The 16,725-nt window shown below is 49.8% G+C and overlaps 1 protein-coding gene across 1 annotated transcript in view; it reads left to right on the top strand.

Annotated features, from left to right (window-relative positions):
- The window catches only part of agbl2 (AGBL carboxypeptidase 2), a 257,815-nt gene that overhangs the window by 68,191 nt on the left and 172,899 nt on the right, over nucleotides 1–16,725 (top strand). The window contains exons 8-9 of the mRNA XM_059975339.1: nucleotides 6,330–6,489; nucleotides 7,010–7,136. Coding sequence (XP_059831322.1) covers nucleotides 6,330–6,489; nucleotides 7,010–7,136 — 287 coding nt within the window. The remainder of the gene's footprint in view (nucleotides 1–6,329; nucleotides 6,490–7,009; nucleotides 7,137–16,725) is intronic.

The raw sequence follows: 16,725 nt of genomic DNA on the forward strand, positions 1-16,725 counted from the left end.
GAACACGGTGCAGAGGTGGGTAATTTCCCCTCCATGTGGTACAGCAGGAACACGGTGCAGAGGTGGGTAATTTCCCCTCTGTGTGGCACACCAGGAACACGGTGCAGAGGTGGGTAATTTCCCCTCCCTGTGACACACCAAGAACACGGTGCAGAGGTGGGTAATTTCCCCTCTGTGTGGCACATCAGGAACACGGTGCAGAGGTGGGTAACTTCCCCTCCGTGAGGCACACCAGGAACATGGTGCAGAGGTGGGTAACTTCCCCTCCCTGTGACACACCAGGAACACGGTGCAGAGGTGGGTAATTTCCCCTCCGTGTGGCACACCAGGAACACGGTGCAGAGGTGGGTAATTTCCCCTCCGTGTGGCACACCAGGAACACGGTGCAGAGGTGGGTAATTTCCCCTCCGTGTGGCACACCAGGAACACAGTGCAGAGGTGCGTAATTTCCCCTCCGTGAGGCACACCAGGAACACGGTGCAGAGGTGGGTAATTTCCCCTCCGTGTGGCACACCAGGAACACGGTGCAGAGGTGGGTAATTTCCCCTCCATGTGACACACCAGGAACACGGTGCAGAGGTGGGTAATTTCCCCTCCATGTGACACACCAGGAACACGGTGCAGAGGTGGGTAATTTCCCCTCCATGTGACACATCAGGAACACGGTGCAGAGGTGGGTAACCTCCCCTCCGTGAGGCACACCAGGAACACGGTGCAGAGGTGGGTAACTTCCCCTCCGTGTGGCACATCAGGAACACAGTGCGGAGGTGGGTAATTTCCCCTCCATGTGGCACATCAGGAACACGGTGCAGAGGTGGGTAATTTCCCCTCCGTGTGGCACATCAGGAACACGGTGCAGAGGTGGGTAATTTCCCCTCCGTGTGGCACACCAGGAACACGGTGCAGAGGTGGATAGCTTCCCCCCCCCCCCACTCCCATGCTGCCCTCAGTGGCAGAGGCACCTGGAACTGTGGCCCTTATTCTGAGGTTGACGCCAAAGCCAGGGAGAGGAGGGCAGTTCCAGTATAGGAGACACCGCCAGCACTGGGAAGGTCACACACTGGTTGTGGTGCAAAAAGAAAACCAGAATGGATGATGGAGAGTTGGTGGGACAGTTGGAGAGGGTGGTGAGGGAGTGTTTGGGGTGGGACGGTGGGAGAGGGTGTGGGGAACGATTGTTAAGCTGGTAGGACAGGAGAGGAGGTGTGTCAGAAGAGGGAATGTGAGGGGAAGGGGTGTTTGGGGGAACTGTTGGGATGGGGAGATGGTGAGGGGGCGACTTGTGGGTCAGGGAGCAGGTGTGAGGATGGGATCTGGAGGAGGAGGGCTGTATAAAGTTTCTGAAATTAACCAAAGGATAATTGCTGGATCTCCTGATAGTTTGGAAAATATGTTGTGAAGAGGGTATAAAGGGAAAGTTTGTGGGTGAGCAAAGATCTGAAAAGTAGATATTACCGTGAGAAAATGTGAAATTGTACATTTTGGCAGGAGAAAAGCAAAATATTGTCCAAACTTTGAGAGGTTACAGAATGCTGAGGTGCAGAGAGATCTGGGTGCCCCAGGATATGAGTAACAAAAGCTTATTGTGGGGAAAGCAAGAAAAGCTTCATTCAATACAGGGCATTGGTGAAACCACATCCAAAATATTGTGGATTTTTAAAAATAGAAATAGCAATGCTTGTGAAGCATTTCAGGCCAGATTTACTACACTGACACTTGGAATGGGTAGATTGTCACAAATGCTGATTGTGTTGGTCAGTCTAAACATATCTGCAGGAATTTAGGAAAATGAAAGGCAAATTGACTTGGACATGTACAATCCTAAGAGTTCTTGACAGGGTGGGTGTAGAGAGAGAGAGTTGGCAGAATCTAGGTGCTGAGGGGTCACTAGGTGCAGAACCGGTGAGGATAGTACATGGAATCACATAAATATAGAGAGCAGAAACAGGCCATTTGCCCCATCTTGTCCATGCGGCCAAAAATGTACCTCTGAATAACCCTATTTCCCAACACTTAGGTGGAGGGTGAGTGGTTATGACTCCAAATGCATATCTGAAAACTTCATAGGATCAGGATTTCTGCGTCCACCACTCTTTCTGGCCGTGAGTAACAAACTCCACCACACATTGAGAGAACAAATTTCTTTCTCAACTCAACCAGTTAACTTCAATCTACACTTCCTAGTTATTGTAAGCCATTTGCTTAAAGGAATTAGATTCATTCTACTTGCCCTCTGAAAGCCTCCTAATTTTAAACACCTCAATCTTCCTTTGGTCAATTTGTGCCAAAGAAGATAACCACAGCCTAGACGTTCTCTCCTTATGACCGCTCTGGTAGCATCCTCAGATCATCACACACTCTCTAGTACTATCACATCGTTTCAGTACATGGCAACCTGAGGTGGACACGGTATTCCTGCTGTGGTCTAACTGATTTTTTACAGTTTTAACAAATTCTCCCTGCTGACCTCTTAACAACCTCATCTATCCATCTTACCTGCCTGCTCTCTACCTTCAGAGATCTGCATTCCAGTCCTAATGTCTGTTTTACTCTCTTGCCTTGTTGTCTTCCTATTTTGGAATTTGAGTTCAATATGGAACATTAATGTTACCACAACTATAGCATAGCCATCACCTGCAGCCTAAATCCTCCTTCCTCCAATTCAGCCTCTGCCAGTTTTTGTGTCATTGCCAAAATCATGCCTCCTACATTTGTAAATGCCAGTAACGCCCAAATCCCAGAAAATAAATGCATGTCTAAGTATATACCACACAGATCAGGGGCCAGCGCCTGAGCCCTGTGGAACTCCACCTCCTGCTGCCTTTTAGAATCATATTTACTATCAATCAAATTTCAAAGTAATTTATTATCAAAGTTCATATATGTCACCATATACAAGTCTGAGACTCAGTTTCTGCAGGCATTCACAGTAAATCCAAGAAACTCGATAGAATCAATGAAAGGGCATACTCAACAGAACAGACAATCAATGTGCAAAAGGCAAACTGTGAAAATACAAAAGGAAATAATAATAATAATAATAATAATAAGCAATAAATATCGAGAACATGAGACGAAGGGCCCTTGAAAGTGAGTCCGTAGGTTGTGGAAACAGTTTAGTGATGGGGCCAGAGCCTGATGGTTGAGGGATAATAACTGTTTCTGAACCTGTTGGTGTGAGTCCTGAGGCTCCTGTATCACCTTCTTGATGGCAGTAGTGAGAAGAGAGCATGGCCTGGATAGTGAAGGTCCTTGATGATAGATGCTGCTTTTGTGCTTTGTCTAGACTTGCTCAATGGTGGAGAGAGCCCAATAGACTGGGCAGTCTCCACACTTTTTATATGATTTACTATTCAAGGGCATTGGTATTTTCATACCAGGCTCTGATACAATCAGTCCACCACACATCTACAGAAGCTTGTCAAAGTTTCAGAAGTCATGCTGAATCTTCACAAACTTCTAAGGAAGCAGAGGAGCTGCCATGCTTTCTTCATAATTGCTCTTCAGTGCTGGACTCCAGATAGATCCTCTGAAAGAATAGCACCAAGGAATTTAAAATTGCTGACCTTCTCCCCCTCTGATCCCTCAATGAGAATGGCTTATGGACTTCTAGTTCCCTCCTCCTGAGGTCAATAACCAGTTCCTTAGTTGTGCAGACTTTGAGTAAGAGATTGTTGCATCCAGGTTTTCAAACTCGCTCCTATATGCTGACTCACCACCACCTTTGATTCAGCAAACTACAGTGATGTCATCAGGAAACTTAAATATGGCATTAGAGCTGTACGTAGCCTAACAGTCATAAGTATAAAGTGAGTAGAGCAGGGGGCTAGGCACACAGCCTTGTGATGCGCCTGTGCTGATGGAGATTGTGGAGGAGATGTTTTTGCCAGTCCAAACTGACTGGGGTTTGGAAGTGAAGAAATCGAGGATCCAATTGCACAAAGATGTCTTGAGGTCAAAGTCTAGAAGTTTATTGATTTGAGGGGATGATAATTTTGAATGCCGGCTGTAGTCAATAAAGAGCATCACGATGTATGCATCTTCATTGCTCAGATGTTCCAGGGTTGAGTGAAGAGTTGTTGACCTGTTGTGATGGTAGGCAAACTGGAGTGGATCCAGGTGACTTCTCAGACAGGAGCTGCTATGTTTCATTACTAATCTCTCAAAGCACTGATCACAGTGGATGTAAGTGATAGTCATTCAGGCAGGTTACCACATTCTTCGACACCGGTACAATTAAAGCCTGTTTGAAACAGGTGGGCACCTCAGACTCTCAAATGAGGGGTGAAAATTATTAGTGAACACTCCAGTCAGATGATCAACACAGGTCTTTAGTACTTGGCCAGGTACCCCATCCCCATCAAGGCTTCTTTCAAGGCTCCTGTGCATTGGACCCTCCAAACCAGGCTGTGATGCAACCAGTCAAAATACTGTCCGAGTTGTATCAGTAGAAATATGTTAGACTGTTTAGTGACATCTTAAACCTCTTCAACAGTATAGTAAATGGTATGCTTTTTTTTGTGAATGCATCACCATGTTAGACTCAGGAACTCTGGGGTGTTCACACCTAGGACCTTGAAGCTGCTCTCTCTTTCCATTACTGACCCCTCAATGATGACTGGTCTGTGTTGCCCCAACTTCACTAAGTCACTAAAACTCCCCTTTGCCGCAGTTTCAGCAAAGTCCCACTCTCCCACTGATCTACAGGTTCTTACTTCCTTTGTCACTCAGCCACAGTGGGATTTTGACAAAAGCTTTGCTGAAATCCACAAGCTCTATGCTGGGTGAGAGTTCTTGTAACCTATATCCCAAACTTCTCTCATTCATCAGACAAAATTCTCTGTTAATAAATCAATGCCCACTGCCTTTGCCTCTGAAAGTGATCTTCCTTAAGGGCTTTCAACAATTCACCCACCATCAACGACACAGGCTGAGCTAACAACTCACATGCTTGAAACTTTCCCCACATATTTCCCCTCAGTCCCAACCTTCATCCCCACCACTCTTATTCCCAACCCTTATTCCCCCTTCCCTAGTCCCAATACTCATTCCCCATCTATTAATTCCAACCCTTGCTCCCTCTCCACTAATTCCAACCCTCACTCCTCCCTCCCCAGTACCAATCCTCCTTGCCTGTATCAACTCTTACATCCTTCTCCTACCCCTCTTCCTCACCACCCCCATCACCTCCCTCAAGTCCCCCCTTCCTGTGCTTGTACTCGCCTTCTACCTTCATGGCCTTGCTTACGTCCTCCTTCCTGCTCTTTCTTCATCGCACCCAGCCAATCCCCTCCCCACCCCCCCCCCCCGGATTGTCTACCTTCCTGTGGCACCGCACTTTCATCTGATCCCACTTCCTCCACAACACACTCCCCCCGCCTCACCCCAGTGCCCTCCTCCTCTCTGTAGTGGTGGTGCTGAAGGAGATGGTGAGATGGAACAGGTGGGATTCCCTCCCTCTCCCTTCCCCTATCCCACCTTCACTCTGTCTCCTCTTCTAGCTGCCTATCACCTCTCATGACTCTGCCTTCTTCTACTACCCATAGTGCTTTCCCCTTAGATTCCTTCTTCACCTCTCCTGCCTATCCCCTCCCTGCTCCCCCTCCCCCACCCCTTGATCTTTCCTCTGATTGGTTTTCTACCCTCCCCTCACCTTCTTTATGGGGCCCCTGCCCCCTCCTCCTTCAGTCCTGGCGAAGGGTCTTGGCCCGAAACGTTGACTGCTCATTTCAACAGATGTTGCCCAACCTGCTGAGTTCATCCAGCTTTTTTGTACGTCTTGATTTGACCACAGCAACTGCAGTGTACTTTGTGTTTTGTATCTCCACTACAGTTTGTGGTGAAGATAGATGGAATAACAATATATGATAAAATGTCCCAAAGTCTTTACAAAGCCATTATCTACCTAAATGACACTGGGACACTTTGGAGAACGTAAGGTCAAGTTGGACAGAAAGACGCTCTTGGAAGTCTACAGAAAGATATCTGGCATTATCAGGAAGTGAGAACTTAGAGAGGGTTGAGAATTAGCGTGAGGGTGGAGAGATGCAGTCTGTCTGCAGTGTTCATAGGGAAAGGGAGAGCGAGAGGGCCGTCGGATGGTACAAGGGTACTGTGAGTCTGTGTTGTGATGGGTCTCTGTAAGCTCAGTCTGACTCTATCTGGTCTGTGTGGTGGTATACCTGAGTTTGTCTAGTCTGTGTCTGGGTCTGAGTGTGCGTTTGTGATGTCAATGTCAGTCTGCTCTGTGTGTCTTGTATCTGAGTCTATCTGGTCTGTCTGTCTGTCTGTCTGAGTGTGCAGTGACAGGTCTGTGGCTGCCTCGACAGGTTAATGGAAGAGCGCGATGTGATCATCTACTGTGACTTCCACGGACACAGCAGGAAGAGCAACGCCTTCATGTACGGCTGCAGTGACAAGCAGCCGCGCGCACAGCCGCTCGGGGAAAGGGTCTTTCCTCTCATGATGAGCAAGAACGCAGCTGACAAGGCATGTCGGGAGGGCAGGGGGTGGAGGAAGGGGACACTTGGTGGCGGGCTGGGCTATGGAGGGACAAATGGAGTAGAAAGGCTGGGAAAAGAGGGAATGGGGTAGGATGAGGAGGGGTGATGGGTGAGGGAGGGATGAACAGGTGGGGCAGAGGACGTGGACAGATGGAGAGAGGGGTGGGAGGGAGGGGCTGTCAAGTGTTTGCTGTGGGGACCACCTTATGGTTAGCTGACTTGCTACTGTGGATCACTACATCGTGTGACATACGGAAGGAGCTCTTGTGTCCCACGGCCCCTGCCACCAGGCTCGCTAATCAATAACCACTCCACCCACAATCCTAACCCTTCACCGGGGTCCATCTGTAAACAGATTGAAACTTACCCAGATGCTGTGGTAACTTCTTCATGAAGTCTCTCAGATCTACGTTCAGGTGGGGAGTAAAGGCTAGCTGTGTAACGAGGGAGGGTAATGTGACGTGCAGATGAATACCCTGACCAGTCACAGCTCCTGCTGGTGACAGTTCTCTTACCAGAGCTGCAAGTTCAAGGTCCAAAAGAGTAAGGCAGGCACGGGTCGGGTTGTGATGTGGAAGATGGGGATCGCTCACAGTTACACCATGGAAACAACCTTTGCTGGATCTACGCTGGGTGAGTGAGAGTTTTCCCCACCCTGTACTCCCAATGGTCAGATGCAAGGCTCCCGACTTTTCCTGTGCATGCTGCGTACAGCCCATGGAGTAACCTGGTTTAAATACACCTGGTGCAAACATTCATCCCACCTACCCCGCTCCAAACTTTGGCATCAACACTCCAGTTTTGTTCCTGTTGCTGTATCAGCAACGTTACAGATTTACCACTGCAGAATCACTCTGCACCTTTGGGGTTGAAATTACACCCCTTCTCTTCTCAACCCCTCCCTCATGACCTGCCCATCACCTCCCTCTGGTTTCCTCTCTCCTTCCCTTTATTTCATGGTCCACTGTCCTACCCTGTCAGATTCCTTCTTTAGCCCTTGACCTCTTCCACCTAACTCCATCTCAGCTCCTCACATCCTTCCTCCTTTCTCTCACCTGGTCTCACCTATCGCCTGCCATCTTGACTCCTCCCTGTCCCCTCACCTTTTTATTCTAGTTTCTGTCCCCTTCATTTCCAGACCTGGTGAAGGTTCTCAACCCAAAACATTTACTCTTTATTTCCCTCCATAGATGCTGCCTGACCTGTTGAGCTCCTTCAGCACTTTGTGTGTGTTACTTTAGAGTTCAAGCATCTGGAGGGGGAGAGAGGGGAGGTGGTAGGGAGGGAGAAGGAGAGGGAGAGGGAGAGGGAGAGAGAGGGAGAGGGAGAGAGAGAGAGTCTGAATTTGTCTGAGATTTTGTGTGTGTAAGAGAGAGAGAAGGTGAATTTGAGTTTTGGGGGGTCAGTGTGACAGAGAGTTTGTTTTAGGGTTTGTGTGTGAGTGCAAGAGAAGAGTCACAAGACTACAGATGCTGGAAATTTGAAACATATACAGAGAAAATTGGATACTTGACATTTTGGGACGAGACAGAGACAGAGTGTGCCTGAGGGTATGAGTTTGTATTTATGGGTTTGTATGTGTGAATCGGGGTCTGAGTGTATGTTGGTGCATGCATGTGCAGGTCTGTGTGTGAGGGCATGTGTGTGCATGTGCAGGTCTGTGTGTGAGAGGGTGTATGTGTTCACGTGCAGGTCTGTGTGAGAGAGGGCGTGTGTGTGTTCACATGCAGGTCTGTGTGTGAGAGAGGGCGTGTGTGTTCACGTGCAGGTCTGTGTGAGAGAGGGAGTGTGTGTGTGCACGTGCAGGTCTGTGTGAGAGAGGGCGTGTGTGTGTGCCCGTGCAGGTCTCTGTGAGAGAGAGGGCGTGTGTGTGTTCACGTGCAGGTCTGTGTGAGAGAGAGGGCGTGTGTGTGTGCACGTGCAGGTCTGTGTGAGAGAGAGGGCATGTGTGTGTGCACGTGTAGGTCTGTGTGAGAGAGGGCGTGTGTGTGTTCACGTGCAGGTCTGTGTGAGAGAGAGGGCATGTGTGTGCATGTGCAGGTCTGTGTGAGAGAGGGCGTGTGTGTGCACGTGCAGGTCTGTGTGAGAGAGAGGGCGTGTGTGTGTGCACGTGCAGGTCTGTGTGAGAGAGGGCGTGTGTGTGCACGTGCAGGTCTGTGTGAGAGAGGGCGTGTGTGTGCACGTGCAGGTCTGTGTGAGAGAGGGCGTGTGTGTGCACGTGCAGGTCTGTGTGAGAGAGAGGGCGTGTGTGTGCACGTGCAGGTCTGTGTGTGTGAGAGGGTGTGTGTGTGCACGTGCAGGTCTGTGTGAGAGAGAGGGCGTGTGTGTGCACGTGCAGGTCTGTGTGAGAGAGAGGGCGTGTGTGTGTTCACGTGCAGGTCTGTGTGAGAGAGAGGGCGTGTGTGTTCACGTGCAGGTCTGTGTGAGAGAGAGGGCGTGTGTGTTCACGTGCAGATCTGTGTGTGAGAGAGGGCGTGTGTCTGTGCACGTGCAGGTCTGTGTGAGAGAGAGGGCATGTGTGTGTGCACGTAAAGATCTGTGTGAGAGAGGGCGTGTGCGTGTTCACGTGCAGGTCTGTGTGTGTGAGAGGGCGTGTGTGTTCACGTGCAGGTCTGTGTGAGAGAGAGGGCTTGTGTGTTCACGTGCAGGTCTGTGTGAGAGAGAGGGCGTGTGTCTGTGCACGTGCAGGTCTGTGTGAGAGAGAGGGCGTGTGTCTGTGCACGTGCAGGTCTGTGTGAGAGAGGGCGTGTGTGTGCACGTGCAGGTCTGTGTGAGAGAGAGGGCGTGTGTGTGCACGTGCAGGTCTGTGTGAGAGAGAGGGCGTGTGTGTGTTCACGTGCAGGTCTGTGTGAGAGAGAGGGCGTGTGTGTTCACGTGCAGGTCTGTGTGAGAGAGAGGGCGTGTGTGTTCACGTGCAGATCTGTGTGTGAGAGAGGGCGTGTGTCTGTGCACGTGCAGGTCTGTGTGAGAGAGAGGGCATGTGTGTGTGCACGTAAAGATCTGTGTGAGAGAGGGCGTGTGCGTGTTCACGTGCAGGTCTGTGTGTGTGAGAGGGCGTGTGTGTTCACGTGCAGGTCTGTGTGAGAGAGAGGGCTTGTGTGTTCACGTGCAGGTCTGTGTGAGAGAGAGGGCGTGTGTCTGTGCACGTGCAGGTCTGTGTGAGAGAGAGGGCGTGTGTCTGTGCACGTGCAGGTCTGTGTGAGAGAGGGCGTGTGTGTGTTCACGTGCAGGTCTGTGTGAGAGAGAGGGCGTGTGTGTGCACGTGCAGGTCTGTGTGAGAGAGAGGGCTTGTGTGTTCACGTGCAGGTCTGTGTGAGAGAGAGGGCGTGTGTCTGTGCACGTGCAGGTCTGTGTGAGAGAGGGCGTGTGTGTGTGCATGTGCAGGTCTGTGTGAGAGAGAGGGCGTATGTGTGTTCACGTGCAGATCTGTGTGAGAGAGGGCGTGTGTGTGCACGTGCAGGTCTGTGTGAGAGAGAGGGCGTGTGTGTGTGCACGTGCAGGTCTGTGTGAGAGAGGGCGTGTGTGTGCACGTGCAGGTCTGTGTGAGAGAGGGCGTGTGTGTGCACGTGCAGGTCTGTGTGAGAGAGAGGGCGTGTGTGTGTGCACGTGCAGGTCTGTGTGTGTGAGAGGGTGTGTGTGTGCACGTACAGGTTTGTGTGAGAGAGAGGGCGTGTGTGTGCACGTGCAGGTCTGTGTGAGAGAGAGGGCGTGTGTGTTCACGTGCAGGTCTGTGTGAGAGAGAGGGCGTGTGTGTGTTCACGTGCAGGTCTGTGTGAGAGAGAGGGCGTGTGTGTTCACGTGCAGGTCTGTGTGAGAGAGAGGGCGTGTGTGTTCACGTGCAGATCTGTGTGTGAGAGAGGGCGTGTGTCTGTGCACGTGCAGGTCTGTGTGAGAGAGAGGGCATGTGTGTGTGCACGTAAAGATCTGTGTGAGAGAGGGCGTGTGCGTGTTCACGTGCAGGTCTGTGTGTGTGAGAGGGCGTGTGTGTTCACGTGCAGGTCTGTGTGAGAGAGAGGGCTTGTGTGTTCACGTGCAGGTCTGTGTGAGAGAGAGGGCGTGTGTCTGTGCACGTGCAGGTCTGTGTGAGAGAGAGGGCGTGTGTCTGTGCACGTGCAGGTCTGTGTGAGAGAGGGCGTGTGTGTGTTCACGTGCAGGTCTGTGTGAGAGAGAGGGCGTGTGTGTGCACGTGCAGGTCTGTGTGAGAGAGAGGGCTTGTGTGTTCACGTGCAGGTCTGTGTGAGAGAGAGGACATGTGTGTGTGCACGTGCAGGTCTGTGTGAGAGAGAGGGCGTGTGTGTTCACTTGCAGGTCTGTGTGAGAGAGGGCGTGTGTGTGTGCTTGTGCAGGTCTGTGTGAGAGAGAGGACGTGTGTGCACGTGCAGGTCTGTGTGAGAGAGAGGGCGTGTGTGTGCACGTGCAGGTCTGTGTGAGAGAGAGGGCGTGTGTGTGCACGTGCAGGTCTGTGTGAGAGAGAGGGCATGTGTGTGCACGTGCAGGTCTGTGTGAGAGAGAGGACGTGTGTGTGCACGTGCAGATCTGTGTGAGAGAGAGGGCGTGTGTGTTGACGTGCAGGACTGTGTGAGAGAGGGCATGTATGTGTGCACGTGCAGGTCTGTGTGAGAGAGAGGGGGCATGTGTGTGCACGTGCAGGTCTGTGTGAGAGAGAGGGCGTGTGTGTGCACGTGCAGGTCTGTGTGAGAGAGAGGGCGTGTGTGTGCACGTGCAGGTCTGTGTGAGAGAGAGGGCGTGTGTGTTCACGTGCAGGACTGTGTGAGAGAGGGCATGTATGTGTGCACGTGCAGGTCTGTGTGAGAGAGAGGGCGTGTGTGTGCACGTGCAGGTCTGTGTGAGAGAGAGGGCGTGTGTGTGCGCACGTGCAGGTCTGTGTGAGAGAGAGGGTGTGTGTGCGCACGTGCAGGGCTGTGTGAGAGCGAGGGCGTGTGTGTGCACGTGCAGTTCTGTGTGTGAGAGAGGGCGTGTGTGTGTACATGCACTCGAGTGCCTGGAGCTGTATTCAGCCTACGTATTGCTCAGTTGGAGCGTGGCCTGAGGAGGAGGCCTGGTACCCAGCTAACTGTGGACACATTGCCTTGACCTAGGTTGGTAATGTAGGTCAGCTAACCACTGGGGAGCTGTGGGTAACACTAGGGAACCGGAACAGAATCAGACTGTGCTGAAAATATTCCGTAGGCCAGGCAGCTCCCATGGAGACAGAGACAGACCCCCAAGTAAAAGACCATTTGCTAGGTCCATAGTATTTTGATTTTCAGCAGAAGGGTGCAGGTCCTGCCCTGAGCAGCCAAAGATGGTGCAGGACAGTCTTTTTTTACTATCACACGAATGTTCTTTGCAGCTTCTCACCCCCATGGGGTGCCTTGTCTCCGCCACAGTCATGGAACTGACAGGGTCACTACTGCTTGGTGTTGACAGCTGCAGCTTTTCGATGGGAGTGGACATGGAGTCAGAGTCATGTACCACGGGAATAGGCACAGGACTACCTTGTTCATTGCTGGCCATCAAACACCCAGTCCGTTTTCTATGTTCTGCTGATCTAATTGCTCACCTAGATACTCAGGCAATGTGTTTCAAAATCCAACTTCCTTTTGGGTGACAAAAAATGTTCCTAGTATCCCCTCGAAATCTGTTACTCACCTTAAATCTCTACCCTCTGGTTATTAATACATCCACTAACGGGGAAAGTTTGTTCTTGATCTGCCCCTCAATAACTTTGAACACCTGAATTGGGTTACTCCACAGCCCCTCTGCTCCAGGGAAAACAGCCTTCTCAGTCTCTCTTCAGAACTGGAAAAATCCTGGCATCTTTGCACTTGGTACCAAAGTCCCTCTGCTGACTTGCTGAGGACCCCCCAGCATTTTGTGTGTGTTGACCAAGGTCTCTCTGTTCCTTAATACTCCCTTCATGCTGTAGGTCCTACCCCTATTTGACTTCCCAATGGGCACCACCTCGCACTGATCAGGATTAAATTCCACTTGTCATTGATTTGCCCATCTTACCAAATGATCAATATCATTCAGTGCCTAAGACTCTCCACCTCACTCTCTGTAACACCAGTCTTTGTATCATCTGCAAAGTTAGAAATAAACCCTCCTACATTAACCTGCACAGTGAACAGTAAGAGCCCCAGCACTGATCCGGGTATTCCACCATCTCCTAATGTTGCTTTTGGTTTCCCATTACCAAGTCGACTTTGGATCCAATTTTCCTTGGATCCCATGGAATCCAGTCTTTTGGAGTGAGCAATGTACAAGGAACTCAGCATCAATGGAGGGAAATAAGCAGTCGACAGTTTGGCCAATATCAATAGACAATAGACAATAGACAATAGGTGCAGAAGTAGACCATTCGGCCCCTCGAGTCTGCACCGCCATTCTGAGATCATGGCTGATCATTCTCTATCAATACCCAGTCCCTGCCTTGTCCCCATATCCCTTGATTCCCCTATCCATCAGATATCTATCCAGCTTCTTCTTGAAAGCATCCAGAGAATTGGCCTCCACCGTCTTCCGAGGCAGTGCATTCCACACCTCCACAACTCTCTGGGAGAAGAAGCTCTTCCTCAACTCCGTTTTAAATAACTGACCTCTTATTCTCAATCCATGCCCTCTGGTACTGGACTCTCCCAACATCTGGAACATATTTCCTGCCTCAATCCTATCAAACCCTTTAATTATCTTAAACGTTTCAATCAGATCCCCTCTCAATCTCCTCAATTCCAGCATGTACAAGCCCAATCTCTCCAATCTCTCTGCGTAAGACAGCCCTGCCATCCCAGGAATCAACCTAGTGAATCTACGCTGCACTTCCTCAATTGCCAGAATGTCCTTCCTTAAACCTGGAGACCAAAACTGTACACAATATTCCAGGTGTGGTCTCACCAGGGCCCTGTACAAATGCAAAAGAACATCCTTGCTCTTGTATTCAATTCCCCTTGTAACAAAGGCCAACATTCCATTTGCCCTCTTCACTGCCTGTTGCACTTGCTCATTCACCTTCATTGACTGGTGAACTAGGACTCCTAGGTCTCTTTGCATTTCTCCCTTACCTAACTCGACACCGTTCAGACAACACTCTGCCCTCTTGTTCCAGCTTCCAAAGTGGATAACTTCACATTTATTTACATTGAATGACATCTGCCAAGTATCTGCCCACTCGCTCAGCCTATCCAAGTCTCCCTGTATTCTCCTAACGTCCTCTTCGCATGTCACACTGCCACCCAGTTTAGTATCGTCAGCAAACTTGCTGATATAGTTTTCAGTGCCCTCATCTAAATCATTGACATAAATCGTAAAGAGCTGTGGTCCCAATACAGAGCCCTGTGGTACCCCACTAGTCACCTCCAGCCAGTCTGAGAAACACCCATTCACTGCTACCCTTTGCTTTCTATCTGCCAACCAGTTTTCTATCCATGTTGAAACCCTGCCCCCAATGCCATGAGCTCTGATTTTACTCACCAATCTCCTATGTGGCACCTTATCGAATGCCTTCTGAAAATCTAGGTACACAACATCTACTGGCTTACCCTCGTCTAACATCCTTGTTACACCCTCAAAAAACTCCAACAGATTAGTCAAGCATGATTTGCCCTTGGTAAATCCATGCTGGCTCGGCCTAATCCTATTTCTGCCATCTAGATGTGCCACTATTTCGTCCTTAATAATGGACTCAAGCATCTTCCCCACGACTGACGTTAGGCTAACAGGGCGATAGTTCTCTGTTTTCTCCTTCCCTCCCTTCTTGAAAAGTGGGACCACATTAGCCACTCTCCAATCTTCAGGAACTGATCCTGAATCTAAGGAACATTGGAAAATGATTACCAATGCATCCGCAATTTCCTGAGCCACCTCTTTTAGAACCCTCGGATGCAGACCATCTGGACCCGGGGATTTATTAGCCTTCAGTCCTACCAGTCTACTCATCACAGTTTCTTTCCTAATGTCAATCTGTCTCAATTCCTCTGATATCTTATGACCCTGGCCCATCCATACATCTGGGAGATTGCTTGTGTCCTCCCTGGTGAAGACAGATCTAAAGTATGCATTAAATTCTGTTGCCATTTCCCTGTTTCCCATAACAATTTCTCCCAATTCATTCTTCAAGGGGCCAACATTGTTCTTAACTATCTTCTTTCTCTTCACATAGCTAAAAAAGCTTTTGCTATCTCCTTTTATATTCCTGGCTAGACTCTCATACCTGATTTTTTCTCTCCGTGTTGCTTTTTTAGTTAAGATCTGCTGTTCCTCAAAACTTTCCCAATCATCTGTATTCCCGCTCATCTTAGCCCTGTCATGCTTTTTTTTCTTTAATGCTATACAATCTCTGACTTCCTTTGTCAACCACTGTGGCCCCTTCCCCCTCTTTGAATCCTTCCTTCTCATTGGAATGAACTGCATTTGCATCTTTTGTATTTTGCCCAAGAATATCTGCCACTGCTGATCCACTGTCTTTCCTGCCAGGGCATCCGCCCATTTAACTTTGGCCAGCTCTTCCCTCATGGCTCCATAGTCTCCTTTATTTAATTGCAACATTGACACCTCTGATCTGCCCCTATCCCTCTCAAATTGTAGATAAAAACTTATCATGTTATGATCACTACTTCCTAATGGCTCCTTTACTTCAAGATCACTTATCAATTCCTGTTCATTACACATCACCAAGTCCAAAATAGCCTCGTTCCTGGTTGGCTCAAGCACAAGCTGTTCCAAAAATACATCCCTTAGACACTCCACAATCTCCCTATCCTGGGGTCCAGCACCTACCTGATTCTCCCAGTCCACCTGCATGTTGAAATCTCCCATAATGACTGCATTACCTTTAGCACATGCCAATGTTAACTCCCTAATCAACTTGTACCCAATATCCACGCTACTGTTTGGGGGCCTGTACACAACACCCATTAGGGTCTTTTTACCCTTACTGTTCCTCAGCTCAATCCACACAGACTCTACTTCCCCTGTTCCCAAGTCACCTCTTGCTAAGGACTGAATCTCATTCCTCACCAACAGGGCCACCCCACCCCCTCTTCCCATATTTCTGTCTCTACGATAGCACGTATACCCTGGTACACTCAATTCCCAGGCCTGATCCCCTTGCAGCCATGTCTCTGTTATCCCAACAATATCGTAGTTCCCCATTTTCATCTGAGCTTCAAGCTCATCTGTCTTATTTCTGACACTACGCGCATTCAAGTATAGAATTCTTAGCCCATTCCTCCTCTCTTTGCTTAAAACACTGTCTACTGTACCTAACCCAGCTCCTTGAACTTCCATCGGGTAAATTGCACCCTGAATTTTGATGACCTTCTCAAGATCACCCAAACCTTGTACACATTTAACCCCATGCACCTTCTGACCAACCCTCTGGATCTGGATCCCTGCCCCCTGCACATCTAGTTTAAACCCCCCCGAGCAGCACTGGCAAATACTCCTGCAAGAATGTTAGTACCCCTCCGGTTCAGATGTAGACCATCCCTTCGAAACAGATCCCAATGTCCCTGGAACAAAGACCAATTATCCAAAAACCTGAACCCTTCCTTCCTGCACCATGCTCTCAGCCTCGTATTAATGTGCATAATCATTCTATTCTTCGCCTCACTCGCACGTGGCACAGGTAGCAATCCCGAGATTGTCACCCTGGAGGTCCTGCCTTTCAGCTTCACTCCTAACTCCCTGAACTCTCTAAGCAGGACCCCCTCACTCACCTTACCTACATCATTGGTCCCTACATGGACCACTACATCTGGGTTCATGCCCTCACTCTCAAGAATAGCCTGCACCCGATCTGAGATGTCCCGGACCCTGGCACCAGGGAGGCCACATACCATCCGAGACTCCCGATCTGCCCCACAAAATCTCCTATCTGCCCCCCTAACTATAGAATCCCCTAAAACTATCGCTCTCTTCTCTTCCCTCCTCCCCTTTCTAGTTGAGGGTTCAACCTCTGTGCCAGAGGCAGGACCACTACAACTCATTCCTGGTAGGTCATCCCCATCAACAGTATCCAGTACGGTATACTTATTGTTAATGGGAATGGCCGCAGGGGTGCTCTGCTCTCTCTGCCTGCTCCCCCTGCCTCTCTGGACCGTCACCCATCTGCCTACTTCTTGGTTTTTTGGTGTGACTACCTCCTGATAACTCCTATCTATCTCTGCCTCCACCTCCCGAATGATCCGTAGTTCATCCAGCTCCTGCTCCAACTCCCTAA

This window comes from Hypanus sabinus, chromosome 7 (assembly GCF_030144855.1).
Source record: "Hypanus sabinus isolate sHypSab1 chromosome 7, sHypSab1.hap1, whole genome shotgun sequence".
In the NCBI taxonomy this organism is placed as follows: domain Eukaryota; kingdom Metazoa; phylum Chordata; class Chondrichthyes; order Myliobatiformes; family Dasyatidae; genus Hypanus; species Hypanus sabinus.